Source organism: Heterocephalus glaber, unplaced genomic scaffold, assembly GCF_053883595.1.
Source record: "Heterocephalus glaber isolate CG9 unplaced genomic scaffold, H.glaber_assembly_v1.0 deba00001572, whole genome shotgun sequence".
Classification (NCBI taxonomy): Eukaryota; Metazoa; Chordata; class Mammalia; order Rodentia; family Bathyergidae; genus Heterocephalus; species Heterocephalus glaber.
Window position 1 is genome coordinate 25,035,156 of NW_028258357.1, and position 27,512 is coordinate 25,062,667.

Here is a 27,512-nt window from a genome sequence, read left to right on the forward strand (position 1 = left end):
GCTGTACTTTGTGATGTCTGCCCACGGTGGCAGAACTTGAGCTACCAAGTTCTCCACAGCAAATCAGAAAAATCAAGAGAGAGCTTTCTGCTCATCCACTCCCTTCTGCGTGTGGGAGACCACGTCTCTGGAGACTGTCGTTAACCTGTAAATGAAAATCGTTTACGAGGGACAGATGTGGCTGATCGGGTGTGCAAATTATTTTTCAGTTGCAAACACATGCTTTCTCTCGCCCCACAGGCCAAACGCCTAAATAAAAATGCTGAATTACAAACAAGCACCACGGACGGCTGTGGGTCTGCGCGGCTCTGAGTCTCACACAGGAGAGGCGCTGCGCGCAGTGACAGAATCGCATTGGCGTGGGGAAAGCAGGCGTTATGAATCAGAACACTGGAGCAGTGTGCTACCTCTCCTCCAGCTACCTGTGCCCTGCTGAGCAAGTCCGCCTCTGGAGCCTTCCCCTGCCAGATGCGACAACCCGACCTCGCTGAGTCGTCCAAGCTTCCAGCTTCGCGAGGTCAGTGCAGCGCAGGCTCGCCAGAGCTCGCCACTGCAGAGCTCGATGCGCTCGGTGCTCTCTCGTCGCTCACTCGCTGGCGGCGCTCGGTGCTCGACTGGGCGTCCAGCGGCGCGCGCTCCCTTTCCAAGATGGCGGCGGGCAGCGGCGGCGCGGCGGGACCCGAGCCAGCCGAGTGAAGGTAGCGGCCCGGTCCGACCCCGACGGCACCGCCCCCCTCCCCCCTCCCCCCGGGGCCGCAGCACCGCCCGGGGCGCCCGAGGCCAGCTGGCCTGCTTGGGCCCGAGCCGAGGGCTGGCGTGGCGGCGGCGCCGGCGGGGACGGGGCCGGGCCGGGCCGGGGCCGGGGCGGACAGCGTTCAAACCGGGAAGGCGGGAAGGCAGCGGGGAGCAGACCCGGGTCCGGGGATCGCCCCGCCCTCGGGGGGGCGCGGATGCGAGGCCGGGGCGGGGGCCGGGACACGGAGACGGACGCGGGGACCAGGGAGGGGCTGAGCGGGTCGGGGTCCAGGGCGCGGGGCTGGGGCGGGGCGCGGGGACCCGGCCCCGGATTGCGGTCGGCGCTGCTCCTCCTTCCTCGTTGCTAGCCTTGTGTACGATCTGGTGCCTTAGCGTCGCCACGCGAACCCCTTTGTCTGCCGTGGGGACCCCGAGACCGCATCCCGCGGCGCTGGCACCCATAGCCTGGTGTCGCGCGTTCCCTGCGCCCCACTGAGCCCGCTTTTCTGCGGGAGCCTCCTCCACACAGGACTGGTGTCCTTCACGGCTGCTACTTGTAGATTCACTCGATTTTATCTACGCCACACAAGCGAAGAAACCTACGGCTCCGGCTCCGTCTCTGACGGCCGAGCTCGCGGCTGGCTATATTCCCTCCCAGCAGAATAGCAAAGCCTGAATCCCACAGGAAGCCTGTTGATTGCACACCATGCATCACAGTGTGTCTCGTCGGCAGTCTGCACAGGGGCCAGGGCTCTGCATGAAGATCTGTATCCTGGTGCTGGTCCTTCCACAGGAATGTGGATGAAGATGAGAAGACCCCATTGTGCCTGTCTAGAAGCAGCAACAAAGTATTGAGATGTACGCCTTCGTTTACTGCTCTGACAGCTTGCGTCCCTGAACGGAGTGTTGGAAGAAAAGGAAAACTGGCTTGGACTGAGCCTGAATCTTGCACTAATTTCACTTCCTGCCCATTGAAGGGTCTTATTTTTGTTTCCTCTTTTTCAATTTTCATATCCCAAGATGATGATACATACATGCCTGGTGTGGAGTACCTCAAAAAAAATACACCTTCTGCTACATGTTTAGTATTTTACTTTTTGAATTTTCAAAACAGCCAAACATCTGATGATTTTCACTTTTTCCATGAAAATTTTGGTCATCCTGAAAGTTGATGCCTGAACGTAATAATATTTTGATCCCCAACTGGATGACCACCTCTGCCTCCCCTTTTTCAAATCCTGAAGAAAAGTCCCAGAAGAGCCAACTGATAATTCACGCATTTCCCGAGTATATATTTTTATAATGGTGTGCTTTCTCCCTAAACTATTTAATAATGAACTTTTATATATGTTGTCACTTAGCACACCGAGACAAACACAATCATAAAATTATGCCTGCTTCCTGGAGTTCACAACATTGAATTTTGTAAACTCCAAAATTACAGAATTAAGGAGAATGGGTTTTAACACCTCTTACATTTGCTGTAATTATGTTTTCTAACATGAAGATCGAACCTAATTTTTCATGTCATTAACCCTCACAATCTGCTACCATGGGTAATATTCAGGAGCTAGAAGGAAGATCAGGGTTCCTCTTGTACAAACGCTGCCTGAACTCTGCCTCCCTTTCACACTGTCGGCTTGAGGCTTCTTTATCTGGTCTCATCTTTCTTATGAGTCACAGTTAACCACTGAGCTTCAGTCATGCCCTGATTTTAAAGAACCTGGAAATTGAGGTCCCCTCAGTCTGCCTGGGCTGTGAGTGATACGGTCCCTGGGGGCTTCCAGTCTCGGCTGCCCCAGTTTTTCAGTGAGTTGGACTTGTGTTGAGGCCCTGCTCTTTTTCTCCTGTGGTATTTATCCTGTAATCTGTAAAATGCTCTTCACTGTGGTGAGATTTGAACAGCAGTGGGTAATCCTAATGCATAAAGCCAGCACTAGGACGCTTTCAGTGTTGGCTTACCCCTGAGGCACAGACCCGAATTTTCTCCTTTTCATAGCTTTTTAGGTCTGCTAGTTTTTCAGGCTGTCGGCTACCAGCCAGTGCGCCTTTTGTGCTCGGCAGGGCACCATCATTGTAAGATGCTGTGGAGGTGCGTAGCTCCTCTTAATAGGTTGCTCAGCTCCCATTGTTGGTGTTGATGTCACCAGGGGAGGGCCTGCTCATAAGTCCTGGACCTGCCTTTGCTTACATTTTTAAAGTGCATTTTGTTGTTGACCATAGATTAATAGCTATCTTTATGGCACTGAATAAGGATTTTTGAATAAGGTTTTGCCATTATTTCTCATTCTTTGCCAAGATTCATTTGACGTGAAAAGCATTTAGCTGGAGTCTCAAGCTATAACAGTTCTTGGCATTATCAGCATGTGAAAACTAATATGATCTGTATATTTTTCTAATAAACTCAGTATTTCAGTGCCCCCATGAGTAGCTGTGATTCCCCATGACCGCCTCTGTGCTTTTTGGAGACGGCGCCCCTTGGGTGGGAAGGGAGGACAGTGGTCCCCATTTGAGAAAGTTCAGTATTTAAGTACGGAACATGGAAAACCAGCCACACTGTGTGTCTTATCTCTGCAGTTTTACATGAGGCCTGACCTTAGGTCCCCTCCGTTTCCCATGAAAAGACCCTTTTCCAGTTTGTCTTTAAAATGATCCACTTAATTTAGTTTTAACTTCACACTGGCTTCCCTAACCTTGAGCAAAAGTCTATTCTTCATTTCACCTTTGAGGGAAGGGAGAAAAGCTTTTTGGTGTATTTTCTATGATCATTCTTGGTAACACTTCTTTTTTTTCTTTTCTGTTTTCAGCTTAGACCTACTTGTGCATTGTATTTTATCTGACCTCAAATAAGGCTTTCTGGTTTTTTAATGGTTACTATGAAGCGTTGCCTTTGTTAACTGAATTCATCTTTCCTCTCACAAAAATTACACACAGTACTTCAGTATTACCCTCACCTCCCTGAAGGTATTAGTAATGTGTCATTGAAGTGTCCTTTGGTATTGCTACATTCAACTTACAATGCTGAAGATAAAATAAAAGTTAAGTAAATGACCAGTCAGATCAACTTTTTAAGCCTTTAGCTAGCTGGTGAACACATTTTCAGGATATTTAATGTATAATTTAAATTTCCTGCAGAGACTTCCTTCAGGGTTTGCTGCTTATCCTTAGAATATTTAAAGAACTTTACTATACCATGTGGTGTATAAGATTGTCCTCTTCAGAGTCAGGATGAACATCTAAACTTGAACACCACAAAAGAAACTTCAGAATTTAATACAATATTTACAGCATTTAAATTACAGTAATTCTAAGTAGTGAAGATCTTAAAGTCATACACATTTCATCACCAGTGGACGAGTGGCCTTTAAGAAAGGCTTGTGAGTGTTGAAAGCTGTCACATGGCCAGCAGCTCTAAGAAGCTTTCCTACTTTTATCATACTGCCCAACAAAAAAAAAGTTCTTTAATACTCCTCCACTATCCTTGTTCCTAAGTTGTAATACAACTGGTTTCCTGGCCGACCGGTCCCGACCCATGGGCAGGGCTTTGTGGTCATCGGTGTCCACTGTAGTCTGTCTTCCTCTATCTGCGTCCTGTCACCACAGCTGAACCTGACCCTCTGGTTTTATGTCAGCTTTACCTTGTCTCTGTGCTGTCAGTCCTATTGGCATTTCTCATTTTGGAAGAAAGTTCTGTGCATCACCAAATGACAACCATAATTTGTGAGTCATATCTAATTAAGTGTAGCATACTTCCTACAGTTTGAATCTCAGTATGTTTACAAACAGGAGGCAACAAGACACCCATTATTTCCTGCTGCCCTTCCGGTCAGCCCCTGGATCGCTGCACACTTTCTTCTGGAAGGTTGCCTCCACGTGATTTCACATTACAGGAGGGTTTTCCTTCTTTGTTTCTCAGACCTGGTCCTGTAGACGGAAGGAGCCTGGACAGTGACACATGCTCAAAGGCCCTGCAGCACCGCCATGGCTCATGACGACTCCGAGAAGAAAGAAGGTATGACCCTTAACCTGAGAAGCCTTTCAAAGCGGGTGTCCTCCTCAGGCCTTGCCGCCGTGGAATGAGACCAGCACTGGGCACGACAGCCTGGACTCCACGTGCCAGTCCAGGGCACTGTGCTGATGCTCAGCCTCCACATCATCCCACGCTGGGCCTGTGGAAACGAAAACCAGGACAGGGTTCCAGCAGGAGCCTCTCAGTGTCTCAGGGCAAACCCCTGCAGCACTCACCCTTGCCAGCTCCCTGTGCAGGAGGCTGGGGTAGGAGCCACGTGTGGACTCTGTGCCACAGAGCAGCGAGCGCAGCGCAGGAATCCTTGCTCTTTTCTGCTTTACAAAACTCTGCGAGTCTGTGTCCACCCACCAGAGCACAACTGAGAGCCATGTCTGAGGATGCACACTGGGCCTTTCATAGCACGGAAGCATGGTTCTGCAGGTTTGACTCTTCTGTTTGCAGCCAGGTCGTCAAGAAGTACTCTGGTCCCTCTGGATCTAGCCCAGTGTCTCAGTGGACTGAGTGAAAGATCATTTTAATCTGGAAATACGGGGGCTCTTGGTTGCCGCTTACCTTTCTCATTTCCTTTCCCAAATGAACTTGTGTTCCTCAGATTGCTTTGATGGTGATCACGGCTTCGAGGATCTAGGACTTGCAGCTGGCCGAAGCCAACGAGAAAAGAGGCGCTCTTACAAAGATTTCTTAAGGGAAGAGGAAGAGATCGCTGCTCAGGTCAGGAATTCTTCCAAGAAGAAGTTGAAGGTAAGTTCTAAACATTTGAATTAGGAAAGTTTTAAACTTACCATATTTCCAAAATGTGAAGGTAGAAGTGTCTAGAAATTTTAAAAAAGGGCCCGGGGATGTAGCTCAGTGGTTCTGCCACCTGCCTCGCAAGCACAAGGTTCCGAGTTCTATCTCCGGTACCAAAAAAAAAAAAAAGAAATTAAAAAAAGGAAATAAATGGTGCTCACAGCCACATTTATCATTTCCTGTGCTTAACTTTGTTTTTCAAAGTCAGAAACCATCCAAGCACCACAATGGTTCTAAACTGCATTTGCCTTATCGTACTTCTTTTTTTTTTCCCCCTATCCTATTTCTTCCCTTTTCTTGTACTGGAGCTGGAACCCAGGGCCAGGCTGAGCAGCATTCCTACCCAGACTGTCCTCTCATTGTCCGTCCTTGTCCTCTGCAGTTGCAGGATACTGAGCTGTGCTTCTTGGGGACGGACGTGCACAGGAAGAAGAGGAAGCGCTCCCCTGATGACTCCCACTATGGAGGTAAGGCTGGGGAGGCCAGTAGGTGGGACGAACGCATCGCTGGTTCTTGGAGTCGGGGTAGGGGAAAGGGATCCAGATGTTGCTGACTCAGTGGCCTATTTAACAGGACAGTGGTTCTTGTTCTGAGTGCCGATAAACCAGTGTGAAGGAGGAGAGGTGGAGGGCTGGTATTGTGGAGGCTTCAGCATAGAAGAACAGTCTTCATTTGTGATACACAGGTACCAGGTTCCTTCTCCCCCCAATCATCCACTTCTCTGTGCCATTGCTCTCCAGCGTCCCTTTGCCAGTGTAGTCCTGGGCCCTGCAGCCTGCATCTGGGCTGTTTCTCAGGGCACAGCCCCTCGCAGAGCCAGTGTTCTTACTGTGCTGGCCTGCACTGCTGAGAGTACCCTTGTACGGGATGAGTCTGTCCGCGATGAGGCCCATCCGCGACCTGCTCTAATCCATAACCCCCCTGACCCACAGCTGTGGCCTGCTCTTCTGGGTGCTCTCTGGTTGCTTGTGAAGAATCAGTGAAGAGAGACGACTTTAGTGGCAAGAGCGGTCTCCAGGGGCTAAGGCAGAATTTGCCAAAGCAGGCAGCACATGGGCACCACCGCCAAGCGTCAGGAACCGAAGGGGCTCCCTCGATCACTTGTCGGCCTCTTCCTCGAATTAGCTGGGTGTCTCTGGTGAGGAGGGACACTTGGGAGAAACTGCTCCTGTCTTCCTGACAAGCCCTTCTCTTGATTATTTCTAGATATTTCTTCTCTGGAATCGGCACAAAAGAAAAAGAAAAGGTCCAGCTCGCAGGCTGCCGACACAGCTATGGACCTGTTGAAAGCGATCACTTCCCCACTGGCAGCAGGTGCCCATCCCCCCAGAAAGGCAGGGGAGAAGTCCTCTGGCTCCTCCGGACACGGGGGCCACTCGAGCCACTCGGAGAGTAGGCGGGAGCACCACAGGAGGAAAGGCAGCGGGGAGCTCCCTCTGGAGGATGGCAGCTCCCACACATCCAAGAGAATGAAGCCACTCTACGCGAACACGGAGACCCTGACCCTGCGTGAGCCTGATGGCTTGAAGATGAAACTGATTCTGGCACCAAAGGAGAAGGGCAGCAGCCCCGTCGAGGAGGATTCTCTCCAGTACCCTTCTCAACAAGCCGCTGTGAAAAAGTCTTCTAGGAAGTCGGCTCGGGATGAGCACGGTGCTTTCCTCCTAGGACGTGAGTTACAGAGCTTTCTGAAAACGGCCCGGAAGAAGCACAAGTCATCCTCAGACCCGTGCTCCTCTCCTGGCCCTGAAGGCTGTGACAGGTCAGATGCTGCCCGCTTCCCAGAACCCCAGGGGGATAACCTTGACCTTTCAGGGCTCGAACCAATTCTAGTGGAGTCAGACTCATCCTCCGGTGGGGAGCTGGAGGCAGGCGAGTTGGTGATAGACGATTCTTACCGGGAAATCAAGAAGAAAAAGAAGTCAAAGAAGAGCAAGAAAAAGAAAGACAAGGAGAAGCATAAAGAGAAGAGGCACTCCAAGTCCAGGAGAAGCTCGGGGCTGCCTGCTGCTGCTGTGGGAGACATCACGGTGACGCCGGGTCCCCCTCCCAGCATGCCCTACCCTGGGGCTGCTGCTGCTTCTGCCCCTCCACCTCTCAGCCTCCAGACAGATGGGCATGGAGAGAAGAAGAAGAGAAAAGAGGAGAAGGACAGAGAGAGAGAGAGGGGAGAAAAGGTAAAATGTTTTTTGAAGGGGGTGAGGTTGCTAAGAGATGAAAGTGGTCTTCCTGAGTCGGGGGCACACAGGGGCTCTCAGGGCTGGGACCTGCTGGAATGAGGAAGCGCTGCCCGTGGCCACTACTTTGTGGTCAGAAATAAGAGCAGCCTCAGTTATTTACGGCTCTTTCAACAGTGATTCCCCACTGTGCCAGTCATAAGCTGAGGAAAAAGCTTCTGTGGCTGGTTCTTAGAATTCACAGAAGGAACCGATCCGTTTCTTCCCTCAGCAGTGCTGTCTGCCAGGGCAGTTGAAAGGTGTGCAAAGATGTCTTAGGAATTCATTTTGGAAAAACAGGTCTTCAGAATCAGTAGCGTTCTGACCCGTCGGGGCCTCAGAAGAGGCCAACAGCTTCCCGAGGGCTGGTGTCGGCCACTAGGGGTTGTCTTGGTGCCAGACATGTTCTTCCAGCACCTGAGCGCCTGCTGCTCTAGGTGCTGCCCGGAGGGACAGAAATGAACAGGACAGAGCTCTGGCTTTGGAGGCCCACTGTCCCCTGGAGGTGGGATTAAGGAAAGTCAACTGGCTCTGATTTTTTTCCGCACAACTGAGGTTTCTAACAGTTTTATTTCAGGGTCTGATGGCTGTGTCATTAAAGATTCCCTCTTTAAAAACACTGATAGACGTTTTGTCCCTGTTATCAAAGTAGTAGCTTACTTTTATAGAAATTTATAAATTCGTAATGTATAAAAAAGCAAGGAAATCTTATTCTAAGATAAATTACCAAATGTGCAAAAAAAAATAAAAAGAAATCTGTAAGGGCCTGGGTTTAGCTCAGTGGTGCCTTGCCTGACTCACAAGTGCAAGGTCCTGAGTTCGATCCCCAGTACCCCCCAAAAAAGAAACCTGTAAACGCAAAACAGTAGAAAGAAAACAATGAGTTTTCCCACCTGAAAACAACCATTCCCTTCCTTTGTTTATATTTTTGAAAAATGAAATATCCAGTAAAATCTGAAGAAAAGCTAAGAAGGGGATAACCAGGTATATTAAGAATTTGGCAATGGGGATATAATTTCTGTCTGTGAGGTGCACGTTAATTTTCCCCTGTACAGAGTACCTGGGGAGGACAGGTGGGGGTAGGTACTGGGGATGGATTCCAGACTGGGCTTGAGCTTGCAAGATCTTCCTGCCTCCACCTCCCAGAGTGCTGGGATTGCAGGCCTGTGCCATCCCCCCACACAGGTGTCTGGTAATGTGGGGAGGGAGCCGTGGATGTGTGCGGGCTCCTCAGGGAGCGAGAAGTGGAGACAAGGCCTTCTGAGCCAAGTGGAGGCAGAGAAGAGCACAGAAAGGTCACAGCTCCGGCCTTGTGTCCAGCTCTCTGGTAGATCTCCCTACTTACTGGGTGAGTGAACAGACACGAGGGCCCGGGTCCCGGCCACACATTCATGATGGCCTGGTTCAGCCCCACCCTGCCATTTCTGCTTGACCTTGCGTCAGTCTGCTCTCTGTGCCCAGTGGGCATCAAGCTGCTTTCTTGAAGTCTTGCTGCTGTTCTTTTGCACATAGAAGACCCAGAACTCAGTAGAACAGTTGGAGCTAGGATGGAAAATTGAGTGTCTCTGTTTGTGCTCACACGCCGAAGTTGTGCCTTCCAGACCTGATCTGACACCCCCTCCCCTGATACCCCAGCCCCTTCTCAGTGTGGCTTCTAATCTTCCCCGAGCCCTGCTGCCTTTCCTGAGGCACATTTCTTCCTTGTATTGGAGCTGTCTTCTGCACACACCATTACCCCTGTCTGAAACCTCAACGGGAGGGACTGTGTAGGTCACTTTAATGTGCTCTCAACTCCTCAGAGTCCTTGGTGACCGTTGTGTAAATTTATGTAGAATGAATGAACCAAAGGATGAAAACATAATATTGGAAAGATAAGTTGGGAACAGATTGTAGAGAATCTTGAATGCCCTTGGCAGTGGGTACTTTGTGGTTTATGAGCGAAGTTTGGATCTGATACAAAAGATAACTTAAAATGATGGAGGGGCCGGGGATTTAGCTCAGTGGCACTGCGCCTGCCTTGCAAACACAAGGTCCTGAGTTCCATCCCCAGTACTGAAAAAAAAAAAATAAATAAAATGACAGAGCTGTACAAGGTGGGTTAGACTTGTGACCGACCCTGCAGGAGATCATGGTGGCCCAAAAGGTCAGCAGTAAGAACCTGAGAACAGAAGTGGAGAGGCGGATCCCAGGGAGAGTCTGAGGGAAAAGTTAGCAGGACATGGGGAACTAGAAACTTCAGTAAATTCAGAAGATGCCCCTGAACACCAGGAGAGAGCAATCTCCTCAAGGTCAGGAGTCTCTCACTCCCTGTGGCGATATTGCCAGGACTTTTAGTTTATTGTGAAAACCTTAATATAAATTAATGCTTGTGGCTATCCAAAAATCTGAAATAGTCTTAATCTAAGCCCAATAATTTGTTTATCAAACAAATATTTTTAGTGTAATTACCATGTTTTTTAAACCTGACCTGGGCATAAAAATTCCGTATGAAGCCCTGAATAAGTATCTTTTCATGGGCTTTGCAGTATGAAGACCTGTCCAAGAGTCAGGGACAGGGCTGCGGAGAGAGAAAAGCCTCAGGCTGAATGTTCCCTCAGGCCCCTATGAGCAGAGACTGGAAATGCTGAAGGCCTTGGAAGGCCCTTCAACCTTAGATTGTAGGAGCAAAACTGTTAGGAAAAAAAGATGAGGGAGAAGAACAGCCAGCTGTGGAGAAGATGATAATTTAGAGGTATACACAGCAGGAGCAGCTAAGCAGTTGAAAGTGTGGGCTGTGGAGCCCCACCTCTTGGTCCAAGCCCTGGGTTGTGTCGCTAAACAGGATCTGTGACGTGTCCGTCCAATTCTGAGCTCAAGAATAGTAGCAGGCTTCCCTCTGAGGGCTGCTAGGGTCAGGTGAGGTAAAGTATAGAAGTGCTCAGGGCTGCTGGGTGCCATGTCAGCTCCTCAGGCACTCGGATGTGGTAAAGTTTCCAGGGAAACAGCCATCTTGACGCCTGTCAGCTACCTTGTGAACTGCTAGCTGGGTGCAGTTCCTAGTTTCAACAACTCTGGTGCGTGTCTTCCACCAGTACCATATCTTCACAGAGCCAAGTTTTCAGTGGCTGCTGTGATAAAAATCAAACCAGGTACCATGTGAAAGCCCACGTAGGCACCAGGAAACAAGCAGGTTTGGGGAATTGGCACAATGCTGAGCACCAGTTAGATAGATAAATCATCCTCTCCGTGGGAAGTTCCAGAGAGCCACGGAGATGTGAGACCCAGAATTCAGCCAAACAGTTGGAACTAGGGGGTGCAGTAAGTGAAGTACGTGAATGGGTAGGAGGAGATTGAGCCAGAGCAGAATGTTGTAGGACACTGGTGTTAGGGGACCGGAGCGGGAGCCGGAGCTGGAGCCGTTGTTGGAGGAGAAACTTGGAGGGGAGGGAAGGGCAGTTCCTGGAGGCGCTGGACCCCTGCTGAGGCCAGGTGCTGTGGTGCCTAGGACAGAACCCACCTCAGCAGCCTCAGCTGTCGGCCAGGGGAGAGGGCATGGCAGGGTCTCCTGTGTAGGGAGATGGGGTTCCTACTGGGAGAGAGGTGGTTCCCTGTTGAGTTCTCTTGCAGGCTGGTTTTTGGGCTTTTCCTTGCTTGTTTTATAATTGTGGTTTGTATGTTTTGAGTCCTGCTTTCTACGGAAGGTAGAGAAATCATGTGGCAGTGTCTTCCCACTAAAGATCATCACCTTGGAATGAATGCTTTTTGTCACAAATATACCTAACTTGGTTTTGCTAGGTCAGTCAGAGCTCATTGCACACACTTCAGAGCTGTGCTCTGATGGCAGGGCCAAGCAGCAGAAGTACCTGGCACCAGCAGGCTCTAGCGTGCATCCACTAACTTGCGGTGGTACATGGGCTGTCTCTCAGGCAAAGCTGGGGCTGAGTAACAGCAACAGATGGTGAGGAGCATCAGTAGCCACCTCTGGAGTGCCTGCTCTGTGCTGGGTTTTCAGGCTTGATCGGTAGCTGTCCATACCCCTGTGTGATGGAAGAAAACGCTGAGAAGATGCAGAGCCAGAATTTCAGTACAGATTTCCTTAACCCCAGGTCTGTCCTCTCCCACTGTAACCACATGGCACGTGGTTACCTACTGCCATAATGCGTCTTGACAAAGCTAAAAACAGTTTCTACGTCAAACAAAACTAGTTCACGGTCTCAGGGCCCGAGGTCTGTCCTATAGATAAGTGGGAGGCTTAAAGCAGAGTGACAAGCAGTGGGAAGCTTGGCCTCAGGTCCAGTACACGTGGGTTCCAACCCGAACCTGCCTCTTCCTGGCTCTGTTCCCTTAAGATGCTTCCTTGTTTCTGTTTGCTAAAGTGTAAAATGGGGCTGTTTCTGTTGAATTCCTTATAGCTGTAATGTGCTTAGCCCAGGGCAGGCTCAGTAGGTGTTGGCCACTGTTAGAATTGCTGCTGCTTACACCTAGAGTTCCAAAAGCGTAAATACATGGGAAGGCGCCTCTTCAGAACTTTTTGTCATTTCACATGTTACATTGACTCGGCAAGGAGGCAATTGTGTATCTAATGCTCCTCAGTATCCACCGCCTTTGGGGGAGGAGACTGCAGGCACATATTTGGAAATAGTTAAGAATAGAAAACAGGCAGGGTCTGTGAGGAGCAAAAGCAGATGTTATAGGATGGGTTTCCTTCAGCTCATTGCTCTTTGGAGAGCCCTGTGGTCACTGATGGAGGGCAAGAGGAGCCTTGTGACCCCTCTGTGGTCTACTTTTAAAGTGAGGAACCCCCCCCCCCATCATGTAAGGGTGCTGTGGGACAGGTGGAGTCAGGTACATGCATACTCAGACTCCTTCCCACACAGCAGATTTTTCCCTGTAGAAGAACAGTGCCAGGGCCGGGGATTTAGCTCAGTGGTTCCGCCACCTGCCTTGCAAGCACAAGGTCCCAGAGTTTAATCCCCGGTACCAGAAAAAAAAAGAACAGTGGCAGTCCCTTACGCACTGCTGAGAGTACAAAGAGGAGTAAAGGAGGGTTGGTCTCATGAGCTCAGAGTCCACAAGAGTCTGAAAAGCAGTCACCTGTGGTAGGCTCCAAGGGCTGAGGAGAGTCGGGAGCCGGGCATGGGCCTCACAAGAAAGAGGAGCAGGCAGAAAATAGTAAGGTGCGGGGACATCAGAGCACAGGACTTTCAGGAACCCCAAGAAGTCTTCGAGCCAAAGTGAAGCCAGCAGCAGGGTAAAAATAGCCATCCAGCAGCAGGAGTTGCTCGAGGCTGCTGTCCAGGGAAGAGTGGAGCACCGAGTAGGAGTGGGTAGGTCAAGCTGCAGTCACTCCGTGTGAAGTTCTTGGTGTGGCCCAGGTTTGTCCCTGGAGTCTCAGGTCACTGCTGGGTGGCACGGAGTTGCTCCGGGGATGGAAGCAAGGGAGGGGCTCCAGGGTGCACCCCCATCAGGGTCCGGCGGGAGTTGGGCTCCATGCTGTTCTGCTCAAACTCTTTTGTGGTGAGAGGCGGCAGGAGTGTCGTGCGCTCTGTAGACTTAGTTCAAGCTAGCTAAGGCGAGCTTTGGCCCGGTCAGATTTGGGATTTCAGTCATTTGGGTCAGAAGAGTGTCAGGTGGCTTGGAGAGTCTGGGTCCAGCCCTCGGGCATGGGGCTCCACACCTCAGATTCCTCAGGCTGCTGAAAGTTTGCAGGCATTTCCTGGACAGAGCTCATGTAACAGCGTCTCCTGCGTGATGCTGACAGCTTGTACGTTAGAGACTGAGGGGTTGCTTTCTATATTGAGTCAGTTTTTATTTTTTACGATTCATAAGCTGTGTGGTGCTTTTACTACCAGATATTCTAGCCTTTAAAATTGGATCTTAAACTAGTTAAGATGAAGGATTTTCATCAGATTCTCAAAGTTCTGTGCTCCAAAAATCAGACTCTTATTTTAAAGAGCATTAAGTTGCTTTTGTTTTGGTTTTTTTAGTACTAGGGATTGCATCCAGGGCCTTCATACTGAGCTATATTCCCACCTCTTTTTTTTATTAAATTTTATTTTATCCCATTCCCTGCCTCAAGCTCCCTCCCCTCCCTATGTACAAAAGCTTTGTTTCCATTTTTTCCTTCTGTTTTCACTTACTTTTTCCTTTTTTTCTTGTTTTTTTTTGGAGACAGAATCTCATTAAATTGCCCAGGCTGGGCTCCAATTTGCAAACCTCCTGCCTCAGCCTTCCACAGTGCTGGAATTACAGGCATGCACCACCACATGTACCTAAAAAGTTACTTTTAGAAATGGGTTGATACTGTGGCATAGCTCATGGAACATTGGAATTTCATCCAGGGTCACATGTAGTGGGCAGGCGTGTTGCAGGTGGTTGCTGCTAACAATAGAGAGGACCACGTGATTAAGGCACAGTCTGCTTCCAGCTGTGACTTGAGGGCACGGTGTGTGGCTCGGAGTCTCCAGAGATGGTCACCATTTGTTTGCCTGTGAACTCTTCAGTATGAGCTGCACCTTAGGTCCACACGGCGGGTGGGTTTGCGGACCCCTGGGGAAGGGCCACATGAAGGCCAGCAGGATGTGGCCGCAGCAGCCGTCCTCCCCACACCGTGAGAGAGGTGATGTCCTCGTGGTGTATCGGGAGCCCTGATTTATTTTTTAATTATGTTACCCACAGACATGAGAATCCCTCTTGGTAGTGGGCTGCGCGCACTGAGGAATCCACACAGAAGCTTCTTGGGGAGTAAACGTATCAGTGATCCCCTGTCACTCACTGCAGGGTGCCACTTCGGGGTGGAGTGGGTGACAGACGCAGCCCCCAGCTGAGGGATCCCTGGAAACTGCCCTTCAAGTTCAAGCCCAGCGGCTGCTGTTTACCTCTCCTGGGGTTTGGTTTTCTCCTGAATTGGAGCTTAGCATGGTTCTATCACATCTGAAATTGCAGGCTTTGGCAGTGATTGAGAAAGCCTCTGTGGACACCCATGCAGGGATCTTTGAGTTCCATTGTCATTCCTTTGGGTCAGTACCAAGGAGTACACCTCGGGGCTGTAATAAAAACACCACTTGTTTGTAAGAAACCGAAGCTGTCCTGGGGTGTGGGCCTCTGCCGCCCACATCTGCCTCCTTTGGTGCTTGGCTCCGGCGCGCGCGCAGCGTCTCATCTCGGGGCTCTGGGTTCTGGCCATGTCAGGGTGTGCTGTGCCTGTGGCTTCACTTGGCCTTGCCCTGGAGGCGTGGACGCATGGAGTGTCTTCTCCTGTGTGTCCAGCGTCTGTCCTTGGTGAGAGGTCTCTTTCGTCTTCCGCTCAGGATTTAATCATGTTTGTCTTCTTTTTTTTTTTTGGTACCGGGGATCAAACTCGGGTCCTTGCGCTTGGGAGGCAGGAGCCAGAACCACTGAGCTAAATCCCCGGCCCCATGTTTGTCTTCTTACTGTTGAATTTCAAGAGTTCTTTGTATATTTTGGATCATGCTCCTTTATCAGATAGGTCTTCTGCAAATACTTTCTCCCAGTCTGCACATTTTCTTTTCATTGTCTTAACCATGTCTTTGCCAGAGCAGAAGTCTTTTATTTTAATGAAGTCGAGCTGATCAATCCTTTCTGTCATGGATCATGCCTTTGGTGTTGTATGTTAAAATTTTATGACCAAGGCAGGTGTGGTGGCGCACACCTGTGGTCCCAGCACTCAGGAGGCTGAGGCAGGAGGATTGCTGTGAGTTCAAGGCCAGCCTGGGCTACATAGCTAGACCCTGTCTCCAAAAAAAACGCAAGAGGGAATAATAAAATAGTTTGAGGAGATCAATGGCAATTTGTCTTTTACTGTCATGTTTTTTAAAATGTAAACATTCATCATGTCTTTTGATCATGCTCCATATTCTTGATGTTCTCAATATTTAATGGTAAGGTTGATTCTACAGTTGAGAAGGATTGGTGCTTGGCTCCGGCGCGCGCGCAGAGTCTCATCTCGGGGCTCTGGGTTCTGGCCATGTCAGGGTGTGCTGTGCCTGTGGCTTCACTTGGCCTTGCCCTGGAGGCGTGGACGCATGGAGTGTCTTCTCCTGTGTGTCCAGCGTCTGTCCTTGGTGAGAGGTCTCTTTCGTCTTCCGCTCAGGATTTAATCATGTTTGTCTTCTTTTTTTTTTTTGGTACCGGGGATCAAACTCGGGTCCTTGCGCTTGGGAGGCAGGAGCCAGAACCACTGAGCTAAATCCCCGGCCCCATGTTTGTCTTCTTACTGTTGAATTTCAAGAGTTCTTTGTATATTTTGGATCATGCTCCTTTATCAGATAGGTCTTCTGCAAATACTTTCTCCCAGTCTGCACATTTTCTTTTCATTGTCTTAACCATGTCTTTGCCAGAGCAGAAGTCTTTTATTTTAATGAAGTCGAGCTGATCAATCCTTTCTGTCATGGATCATGCCTTTGGTGTTGTATGTTAAAATTTTATGACCAAGGCAGGTGTGGTGGCGCACACCTGTGGTCCCAGCACTCAGGAGGCTGAGGCAGGAGGATTGCTGTGAGTTCAAGGCCAGCCTGGGCTACATAGCTAGACCCTGTCTCCAAAAAAAACGCAAGAGGGAATAATAAAATAGTTTGAGGAGATCAATGGCAATTTGTCTTTTATTGTCATGTTTTTTAAAATGTAAACATTCATCATGTCTTTTGATCATGCTCCATATTCTTGATGTTCTCAATATTTAATGGTAAGGTTGATTCTACAGTTGAGAAGGATTTCGATGTAGAGATTTCCACAAATTATTTTTTTATCTTGTACTCTAGTTAATTTCGGGCATATGGGTAAGCCATTTTTAAAAGATTAGCATAAAATTTTGAAGTCACATTTTTAACAGACCTGCCATAATTTCCCGAGTGAGTGTCAGCTCATTCACTGCAGTTACCTTGGAAGGTACACAGAATATTTCCCTTCCTCAAAATGATTTCAGAACTTCTTTTGGAATTAAAGTCCAAGCCATCATACAAGCTTTTTCTTGTCATCAGTGTTTGTTCTTCTGAAGGGTAGTTATTTTATGGAAACGTTCAGAACTGAGGCAGGAACCTGGACCTGGTAGCACACTCCTATAACCTCTGCACTCAGGAGGCTGAGGCAGGGGGTGGAGAGTTGGAGGCCAGCATGGGCTATGTAGCGAGCCATGTTTTTTTAACAGAAGAAAATTAGGGAAGTAAAGTATCAGATCAAGCTTTGTTCAAAGCAAGATGCAACTCTGAAGTTATGAGTCAGCACAGTGTTCTGTGATGGGTTTTGGTCATAAAATCTGACTCTTAAGGCAAATAAAAATTGCCAGTTGGTTTCAAAGTGTGAAGCGTTTTGTCATTATAGTAACTATAGGACCAGCAGAGACTATCTTAGGAGATGGAAGACAGATCATCGTCTTTTGATGCTTACACATAAGGGAAATGTGGGGGGTTTGCAAAAACGCATACAGAAAACGCCTCAGTTTATTAGATTAGGGTTATAAACGGGGCATGGTGGGCACACCTGTCATCCCAGCACCCTGGGGTGCTGAGGAAAGAGGGTGCCAAGTTCCAGCCCAGCCTGGGCAACTTAGAGACCTAGCCGAGACCCTGTCTCAAATATTAACCATAAAAGGGCTGGGCGTATGGTGCAGTGTGAAGACCCTGGACTCAGTCCCCAGTATCACCAAATAATAATCATGGTAATAGCGCAGCAACCATTTCTTACACAGTAGGTCTTTCTGGAGGAAGCAACACATTTTCTTTCTGGTCCATAGTGCATGGCCCTGCAAGTCAGGGCAACTGGGCTGTGGTTGTGCTGGTGTGAAAACTGTGGGACCTTCAGCAAGTCACAATACAAATATCTTAGGGTTTGCTTTTTCTCAGCCTCAAAACCAAAGATGTGGCCTGATAAATAATCTAACTGCCCTTCCCGGTAGGAATCCTTAGGTTTTCTTCCTCTATCTATGGAGAGCTGTGAAGTAGAATACATAGTAATATAATCTTGTTTTATATATTCTTTGCTGAAATGGCTTTAAAAGTAATTTTGTTTCTCAAAACCCATCTACTACTTCTGCCGCTGCTGTGATGAACAAAGAACAAATGTGCTTCTGCCACGACAGAGCAGCAGGTCAAAGTGGCCTTCACTTAGCTCTCCTTACCTTGAGCCATGAAGATGTGATAATAAAATAATGGTAAACTACAAGTGTAATAAAAGTAGGGTTAGAATTTTTTTGGGGGGGTGGCAGTACTGGGGTGGAACAAAGGACCTTGCATTTGCAAGGCAGGCAGCGGAACCACTGAGCTAAATCCCTGGCCTGGAAAAATTTTAATTAAGATTAGAAATCATAGAGTTCAATTCCTGGTACAAAAAAAGGTTAGAAATCAGTACCAGAGAAACAAAAAGGATATAGATCTCGCTCTTGGATTTCTGGCCCCAAAGTTTATAAGGAAATGGTGTGGTTCTGATTTTCAAAGATGCACTTACTTCTAAAAGAATCCTTAGCATGGGAGTCTGGAGGCAGAATACAGGCTTTACAGATAATGAGCGTGTAGCTGCAGCAACCACAAACCGAACAATAACCTGCTAAACAAAACCCATACTTACCTCTGAGAGATAAGTATCATGGGTTAAAAAATTATCCTGTCTCAGTTGTGTGATCTTTTGTGAATGAAAAAGTATAAGTTTCCTTTCTGTTTTGTCAACATAAGTTCAGCATCGCTAAACTTGGGTTCTGATCAAGTCTCGCCTTGTTCTGTGTTCTCTGTGGCACTAGCCAAAAAAGAAGAACGTGTCGGCCTACCAGGTGTTCTGTAAAGAGTACCGTGCAACCATCGTGGCTGACCACCCAGGGATCGGTAAGAGCTCGGCGGGGCTTCCCTTGTTTTCCTCCCCATCTGCGCCTCTGAAACAGTGCCCTGAGCTGATTCAGTGAGCACAGCTTCTTCCTGTTCGAATGCAGGTCTCATCTCTCCTCTGACCTGCAGACCACTTTAGATTAGCCTTCATTCACCTTGCTGGTACAGGAGGCAAGCCTGCCACACATGTCTCTGCGTGAGCTGCCAGCGGCACATGCATGAGTCTCATGGCGCGGCACAGGACAGTCCCATCAGTGGCACAGGCTGCCCTGTGGGACAGTCTTGCATGTACCACTGGTGGTACTAGCCCCATTGTGAACAAGTTAAACTGAAAAAATGGGAAGCTGTGAAAAATTAAATATTGTAAAGTGTACATATATAAGTGTGTGTGTGTGTGTGTGTGTGTGTGTGTTCCAAGATTTTGCCATCTTTCTCATAGACCGCCCTTAGGTGTAGAGTAACCCTGCACTGCACTGTTCATGTTTGTCTCTGTGTTGTCTGGTGAGGTGAGGAAACACTGTACCCCAGAGCTCAGACAGTCCCTTGACCTGTATTATCTCACTTGCCTGTTACATACACACTTGCTCTACCCCTTCATGGGGCTGCTGTGATGTGCACCTAAGAACACTAAAGCACAGACAGCCAGGTGTGGTGGCGAATGCCTGCAATTGTAGCCCTCGGGAGACCGAGGCAAGAAGATCACAGTGAGTTTGGAGCCGGCCTGGGCTACATGGTGAGCTCAAAGCCAGCCTGAACTACATAGCGAGAACCTGTCTCAGAAAACCAGAAAGAAAGGAGGAGAGGAGATATATGCTATACAGATGGAAGGTTGACATGACACATCCTGGGGGATGCTTCTTGATTATGATAGGAAAGTTCTTTAGCTCTGACTCTTCACATACCTAGAAAAAACCTAATATCATTTATCAAATTCTAGGTAGCATATTGTCCTTAACCTAACGTAGGAGGCCTTATATTATGAGGTCAAATGAAAAGCCACCAGAGAGATGCCTCAGGAATAAGGCAATACTCTGCTCCCCGGAGTAGACTGTGTGAGCATCTGAACCTGTCTTAGGACCTCCAAAACATCTTTTTCCTATAGAAGAAAATCAGAATAAAAGTGATAGGAGTCTGGGTTGGTTTTCTGAGAGAATCTTGCAACCTTCAAATCTGATCTTCAAAAGCCTTTTTCCACCGGGCATGGTGGTGCATGCTTGTATTCCCAGCACTCGGGTGGCTGAGGCAGGGGATCATAAGTTCAAGGCCAGCCTTGACTACATAGCAAGACTCTGTCAAAAAGAGAAAAAAAGAAAAGGCCTTCTTCCAAGTTCTACCCCATCCATCTTCTGTTTTGTTAAAGTAAGCCTGTTCTGTGTTGTTTTGATTTTTATTTTTTTATGCTAGATTTTGGGGAACTCAGTAAAAAACTGGCTGAAGTGTGGAAGCAATTGCCAGAAAAGGACAAGCTGGTAAGTGCACTCTCCTACAACCAGAGTTCTCATAGCTTTTTGCCCTTTAAGTGTGTGATTCTCCTATAAACCATCCAGCGATGCAGCAGTGAAAATAGTGAAGAAGATGACCACGCAGTGGACCGAGGTGCAGCAGCGGTGTTAACAGTGCTGGTGTTGAGTTACCCAGCTGAGGGTTTAGCATAGGGAGGCTGTCTTCTGTAACTGGCTCATTTTTCCGAACACTTTACATTGAGCCAAAAGAAAACCTAACTTGGGCAGTGAATGAAGTGTTAAAGGAGGACGTGATGTCACAGCCTCCACTGCAGACCCCTGAGGGTCAGCGGATCAAAGGCTGGGGACGATCACTTGCACGGTCAGCCACAGGGTTTGCTCAGCAGGCTCCGGGTCACCCTGCTCCTCACCCACAGCCACATAGTGGCCCCCACAACCAGGAAGCCCATAAAGGACAGGTTCATATCTGAATCATGTAGTCTTTTTCTGACTGGATGGTGACTCGGCATTTACTGTGGCTTATGTCTCACCCACAGCGTGGTCTGTTAGTGCTGAGGTCGCCCACTAGCACTGAGGAATGTTCACTCTCCAGGCTTAAATATCAGTGGAACAACAAGCCAAAGGCAACTCAGGGACCTCAGCCTGAAAGTCAGCATCAGCCTCTGTCTGCCCATTCCACTCCTGCATCCTGTTCTACTATGACTGCCTTCCATTTTAAGTTTTGTCCTTTTTTCTTTTTTTGGTACCGGGGATCAAACTCAGGACCTTGTGCTTGCGAAGCAGGCAGTGGAACCACTGAGCTAAATCCCTGGTTCCTGTTTTGTCCCTTTTAATTTGCACACTGATCTGATTGCAGATTTGGAAGCAGAAAGCCCAGTATCTGCAGCACAAACAGAACAAAGCAGAAGCTACAACTGTGAAGAGAAAAGTGTCTGCCTCAGAAGGCTCTGTGAAAGTCAAAGGTAGCAACCGCCTGCTCTTCCTGCACATGCTGCCTGCCTCTGAAGCTCTGTGAAGTTTCCTGGTTTGCTGAGAAATTGGGAAAACAGCTTATACTAGAAGCAGACCTCAGTACCCACATATTATTACTGAATATTATAGGCAGCAAAAAATGATGCTCAGATTTAGAATATGTAAATAAATCGAAGGTCAGCAAACTTTATAAAGACCGAGAAGGTAATATTATAGGCCTGTGTGCCGTATGCATTCTGTCACAGACTCATCTGTCTTTTCCTACAACTCTTTAAAAATGTCAGACTATTTCTAGCTCACAGGTCATGCAGAAAGAGCCCATAGTTTTGCAAGTGCCTGGTATACTTCATAAGAAGGGAAGGTCAGCAGCAGCATTTCTGTGGTACTGAAGGCTGAAGGCAAATTTCACTTCTCCCCCACCCCTCTGTTCTTCCCAGCTCCTTCTACAGGAGTCCTGTTGCCCCAAAAGAAATCCCCACCCACCACCGTGTTGTTACCGACATCACCATCCAGAGCTCCTGAGACAGAGCCCATTGACGTAGCTGCACACCTTCAGCTGCTGGGGGAGTCCCTGAGCCTCATCGGACACCGCCTGCAGGAGACAGAGGTGAGCACAGCTCTCAGCAGCATGGCTCTGGGGTCCACCCACTCCTTCCACCTACATTCACTGAGCAGTTGCTCCGTGCTGATATGCCAGATACGCAGGGGACAGTGAAGACATCATGGCGATGAACACATCTAGAAACAGGAATCTACCTCTTGGTTCTTAAAGTTTACACTAATACCATTCTGTTGCAAAGAGAAGTTAGAATTCCCTGTAACTGATTTTTATTCTTTAAAAATGTAATGGAGATGGTACATGCCTGTAATCCCAGCACTCAGGAGGCTGAGGCAGGAGGATCGCTGAGAGTTTGAGGCCTGCCTGGGCTATATAGTTCAGGGCCAGCCTGAACTACAAAGGGAGACCCTGCCTCAAAAACAAAAATGCAACAGAAAGCCAGGTGTGGTGGCACATGCCTGTAATCTCAGCACTTGGGAGGCTGAGGGAGGAGGATTGCCACAAGTTCAAGACCAACTTGAACTACGTATCGAGACCCTGTCTCTAAAACAACAACAAAGCAATGGATGAGGTGAGTGGAAATCCCAGAGCAGTTTTGGTTACTTGCACTTCTAAGATGGTTTGGATTTTTCAGCACATTTGCGGCAAAGCTTTAAATATAGAGATTGGATTGGACCAGGACATTGAGAGTTCCTGTGTCCCTGAGAATAAGAGTAGCTGAGGAAGTCGAGGTTCTGAGCTCCTCACTGCAGCGCACTGGAGCATCCAGTGCTCTGTGCCTGCGGGAGCTCTTGTTCTAAACTCTGCTTTCAGAATCACTGAGCCTGTACAGCTGCTGCGCTCCGCTGTGCTCCTGCACTCAGCTTCCAACTGCATTGCCCTTCACAAGCGCAGCAGCACAGCAGTTCGCCTCTTAGCCCTGATAAGACAGTGAGCGAAGAAACAGCTCAGGGACAGAGCTAATCACTTGCTTCATGTGAAATGCCAGAGACCACAAGAGGTAAAGCTGTGTCTCAGTTCTTCGGTTAATTTCTTCCACTGGCATAAAAGAACTGGAACCTCGTGTAGACTCCCGTCCGAATGATTTAAAGTATTTCCAGAATAAAATAGCCTGTGACCCTTATTAATCATTCTTATGTTTCCTAAAAAGTTAGAAATGAAATATTTTGTTGTAAATACCTTCCATATTCCAAGTATTTCCATTTCGTTTAACAAGTGTTTCATACTGAGCTGTTATTTTAAGAACTTGGGGAATAAAAATCTGAATATACAATATGCCTATCAGCAGGAAACTTACAATCTACCTGGAAAGGCAGAAAGTTTATCTAGTTATCGAAACAACCCAGTTCTGAGGCCAGGGATGTAGCTCAATGGCATGGCACCTGCCTGGCAAACGAGGCCCTGAGTTCGATTCCAGGTCCCCAATAGGGAAGAACACTGCCAAAAACAAGCCAGTTCCAGTGAAGAGTTCCTATGAGAGAGTTACACATGCAACACCAGCCCCCTTTCAAAGAGGGGGACGCACTCAGACCTCCAGGGGTGCCCACAGCCATAGGCAGTACCAGGCCCCATTGTACAAGCACAGCGTCGCCATGACAGGCTGAGGGACTAAACCCACGGATGCACTGAACGAGGAGGGACTCGGGTCCCCACTGGATAGGGTTGGACAGAGTGATCTCATCATACTGTTCAGAAGAGCATGCAGTTTAAAACAGGATTGTTTATTTCTGGAATTTTGCATTTAATATTTTTTTTACCAAGATAGACTATGGGTAACTGAAACATAGAAAGGGAAACCACAGATAAGGGACCACTGCTATGATCATAAAAGAGAAAGAACTTTATAGATTCTCTAGTCCACTTAATTTTTAAGTCTTGCTGATTATGATTTACATACCGTAGAGCTCACCCTTTTACAGTGCAGAACTTACTGGGTTTAGAGCACTGGGCTCATCACTACCTAATTCCAAAACTATATTTACCCCCAAAAGAAACCCCAGGTCATTGGCAGTCATTCCCCATTTATGTTGGAGCCCACTGTTCCCCGGAGTTCAATTACTGGCCTATATCCTCACACTCAGCACTTTGCATGTACCACTTGGACTGTTATTTATGTTACAATTTTATTTCAGTAAATCTGTGGCCAGGGGTTGTGGCACATACCACTGTAATCCCAGTGCTCTGGGAGGCTGAGGCAGAAGGAATGTAAATTCAGGCTCAATGTAAATGTAAAATGTAAATTTTGCGTACATGAGCTCACAGATCTTCCCGGCAGCTCTGCAGAGCATGTTCCACTCTGTTCGCTCTTCTGGTTAAGTGATTCCCTGGAAACAGAAGATACAATGGATTGTGAGTACAGAGAGGAGACCTGGAAACGTACTGTAAAAGTTTCCCCGTTAAGCAACTTTCAGAGTAGTCAAACTAGATCCTCCTATGTCTGTGTAAGTTTCGTTCTACAGACAGAAGGGCCCAGAGTTTCTGAAAGCCACATGAAGTCAGCAAGAAAAGGGAGAGAGAGCACATCAGCTGCATGGTGTAAGTGACAGTCTCCTTTCCTTTCAGGGCATGGTGGCTGTATCTGGCAGTTTGTCTGTGCTTCTGGATTCTATCATCTGTGCTCTTGGGCCCCTGGCGTGTCTGACCACACAGCTACCTGAGCTGAATGGCTGTCCCAAGCAGGTCTTGGTGAGTTCCTGTTTCCCTTGGATGTGGGGCAGGCTCCTTGGGAACAGGCACAGTCAGGGGCAAGCTCCTGAGACGCCCTGTCGTGTGGAGTGTGATGCTGCACTAGCAAAGGCTGTGCTGGCAGGGAGACCAGAAAGGATGCCGCTTCCCAGAATAGCACTTTGGGGACAAGGAACCTAGCCCTTGAGGTACAGTACTTCCTGTGTTTCCTGTGTGCTCTTCTACACACAAAGACAGTTTCTGCTTCATTTTTACTAGGATTAAGGGAAGACATCAGTAGAATACACCCTAGCATGACGGACCACCAGATGCTGTCTCCATTCTCACCCCATCCCTCCACGCTCTGTCTGCTTTAATTCCACTTATCCTTCCTTGTCTGCCCCCTAAACAGAGAAACGTGTCTCAGAACCATGGGAAAACACTCTTCAATTGAACTCCGTCTTGTTTTGCAGTCAAACACCCTAGACAACGTTGCTTACATCATGCCTGGACTGTGACAGCCAAGAACCCTGGGACGGAACCCACCCGGCCTCTTTGCTGGTTTGTGTATATATCACTGTTGCAGACCCCTGCATTGGCCTCAGGGTGTGGGTTTGAAACTTCTATATCTATATATTATATGTGTGTATATATATATAAAATGTACAGTATATACATAGGACTGTAACTACTTTGCTTTAGTAATTTTATGAAATGGCAAAGGTGTAGCCAAAGGAAACTTTGGCAGGAATAGGGGCTTGGGATTCTGTATTCTCTTGTGGTGGATCAATCTGCCTTAGAAATCAGTGTCACTTGGGGCTGGGGGCTTGTTCCGGGTGCCGAGCAGCACCTCCTTATAGACAGCGAAAGTGTGATTTTTTTTTCCAAATCAGTTGTACCTCCAGACCCATCACTGACCATTTGCCTTACCTGTCTTATAGTCAGAAATGTAATAAGAAAGATGATGGGAGATGCCAGCTGACCAGAAGTGACCTCAGTGGGAAGTGACAGTGTCATGCCCGCTGTAGCTATCGAGATAGCTTCGGTGGACTGAGGAGGGGTCGTCCCATGCCCTACGACAGAGGTGTCCACATCTCAAAACTTACTGCAATCAGTGATACCACTGGCAGGCTCGGGAGAGGCTAAGCAGTTAGTGATTCCTGGCAGTGATAGATCCCTGAGGATGGAGCTGTCAGGGCCTCAGCTGGAGCTGCTGGTGTTCCAAGCTGACCCATGGTATTCATCTGTAAAGAGAGCTGCTGTCTCTCACTGGCGGTGCTAGATTGACCACCAAGTCCCACAGATTCTGCTGCTTAGGTTCCTGGTGGTTATGGAAGACAAATGTTGCCCCATGTGGTTCTTGAGTTCACCTTATTGGTTCCCCTGTGGGCAGATAAAGCGCTCTGCATTCCATTCCACATGTGAGTGAATTGCAAAAAAGACTTGATTCTCATGTAGGTTTATTTATATGTGTGTGTGAATGTGTATTTTAATTATGTGTATTTAACTCTAAATTCCTTAGATTTTTAATTTATGGTGTAAATTTCTGTATATATAATTTAATAACAAAAGCCTCCACCAGCAGCAGCGTGTGGAAGATACAGATTGGTCACTTCTCCCTTCCTTCCTTCCTCTGGTCTGTTCTGAAAATGCGAAATCATATATACTTTAAGGTCTCGTATCAAAAAGGAATCATTATATTGGGGATCTAATTCTTTAGAAAGAACTTCAAAGCCTTCAATAATGTCAAAAAAGTGAAATAAAAAAAATATTACCATTTCCCCGCTGCCCTTATTTCCAAAAAGCCAGATCTGTCTCGGGTGGAAAGAAGACAGTAGATGGTTTTAAATGTGGTGATTCCCTGCCTGGGCACTGTGAGGCTCTGGGGACAGTGCAGCCAGCAGCATGCTGCACGGCTCCTCCCTGCCCTAGCCAGTGTTGTCACTGAGCTGTGCTCCTCAAAGGCCCTCTGGCCACTGAACCCTCAGCTCAGAGCAGTTTTGCAGTTTAATCAAGGAAACAGGAACGTTGGGAACTGAAATCCTATCTGAACATTAGGAGAACAGAAATGTTAGCTTGCCTGTGTCAGAACCTCATCGGTCCCCAGGGAAGCTTCCTGTGTGATGCGTGACAGGGCAGCAGCAGTGCCACAGGAGTCGGGCCTACAGCTTCGTCTCATCCAGTAACATGTTCACGGGGCGTGCTTCTGTGTCTCGCTGCCAGGTGCCTCTGACCCACCCATGGCACACGTGTGACTGTCCACCCAAGGGGGCAGTCGTGCATGTGTGTACGCTCAGTGGGTCAAGGCAGCAGGAACGTGTTCAGGAGATCCTAAGGAGAACCTGATTTTTTTGGTTTTTGTTTTTGCTTTTCCTTTGAAACCCAGCCCTACTATATTTGTATTTAAGATTTGTACACATTTGTATGGTAATCTGTCTCTTGTGTTATTTGGTACTTAATAGAGGAAAAACTTTGGATTCAGACCTTCTTGCAGTTTTTATATCATTGTTTTATTTTGTTTTTTAAATTCCAGTGGTTTGACCCAAATGCCATTATGATTGTATAAAGAAATAAAATTTTGTACTTATATTAAAAATCACATTTTTAATATTTGTAGTCTAGTCTCAGCTGTCTTTTACCGAATCATGCTGATCATAGTTGCTGTGAAATTATAAAACAGCTGGTTTTCACATTCTGTCCCTACCACAATTTTCTCTAAAGAATCTGAAGTGGAGGTGCAATGACTAATTTCAGCCATTTCCTAACATGCATCTTGCTGTTTCTATGGACTTTTACATGGTAAAGGCTCTTGACTTTTACAAATTCCAAAGCCAGTGCATCTTACAGTGCTTGCTCTGTTCATTGGCAAATGGAACTGTGCACATTCTGGTGCTGGCCAACACTGTGCGGGTCATGGCAGATTCATGTGCTTGATCGGAGACTTCTGTGCTGTGCCAGCACTGTCTGGGCCTCGTCGGTGAGGCGGGTAAGGCACCTCATCTTCACAGCTTACAGCCTCACCTGTGAAACTGGCTTGTCATCCCCACCTTCAGTCTCAAAGCCAGCCAGCCTGGCGTGAATGTTCAGTAACATTGTGAACACTGAGTAGATGGAAATTGGACCTTTCAGGGAAATCCAGTGCAGACGTGAAGTGCTGAAAGTCTCAAGAATGAAGTCAGATGATGGATTACAAGGCCACGTCTTATGGAGGGGCAGCAAGAAAGAGGCCACCATACCCTGGAGTGATTGACTGTTGGTGAGATTTGCATACTT

The 27,512-nt window shown here is 47.9% G+C and overlaps 1 protein-coding gene across 9 annotated transcripts; it reads left to right on the forward strand.

The window, feature by feature from the left end:
* The first annotated feature begins 292 nt into the window (after positions 1-292).
* Hmgxb4 (HMG-box containing 4) lies at positions 293-26,849 on the forward strand. Of its 9 annotated transcripts, none has more exons than XM_013072254.3 (11): positions 293-517; positions 4,652-4,747; positions 5,358-5,506; positions 5,937-6,021; positions 6,761-7,731; positions 18,500-18,581; positions 19,986-20,050; positions 20,901-21,006; positions 21,454-21,623; positions 24,138-24,260; positions 24,713-26,849. In XM_013072254.3, exons 2-11 carry the CDS (start codon positions 4,717-4,719, stop codon positions 24,755-24,757), a joined length of 1,827 nt encoding a protein of 608 aa, XP_012927708.1. In that variant the 5' UTR covers positions 293-517; positions 4,652-4,716; the 3' UTR covers positions 24,758-26,849. The 9 variants fall into 9 exon arrangements, 8 of the variants coding, with proteins under 8 accessions (XP_012927708.1, XP_021113987.1, XP_021113988.1 ...); XR_002394910.2 differs by lacking the exons at positions 293-517; positions 4,652-4,747 and adding an exon at positions 610-698 and having other exon boundaries at positions 24,652-24,800; positions 25,181-26,849; XM_021258328.2 differs by lacking the exons at positions 293-517; positions 4,652-4,747 and adding an exon at positions 610-698 and having other exon boundaries at positions 24,713-24,800; positions 25,181-26,849.
* The last annotated feature ends 663 nt before the right edge of the window (positions 26,850-27,512 follow it).

Coding starts and splice junctions, on each gene's coding strand:
- Hmgxb4 (XM_013072254.3), top strand. CDS start 4,717: ATGGCTCATGACGACTCCGAGAAGAAAGAAG. Junction 6,022..6,760: donor TGATGACTCCCACTATGGAG/GTAAGGCTGGGG, acceptor GATTATTTCTAG/ATATTTCTTCTCTGGAATCG. Junction 24,261..24,712: donor GCTGTCCCAAGCAGGTCTTG/GTGAGTTCCTGT, acceptor CTTGTTTTGCAG/TCAAACACCCTAGACAACGT.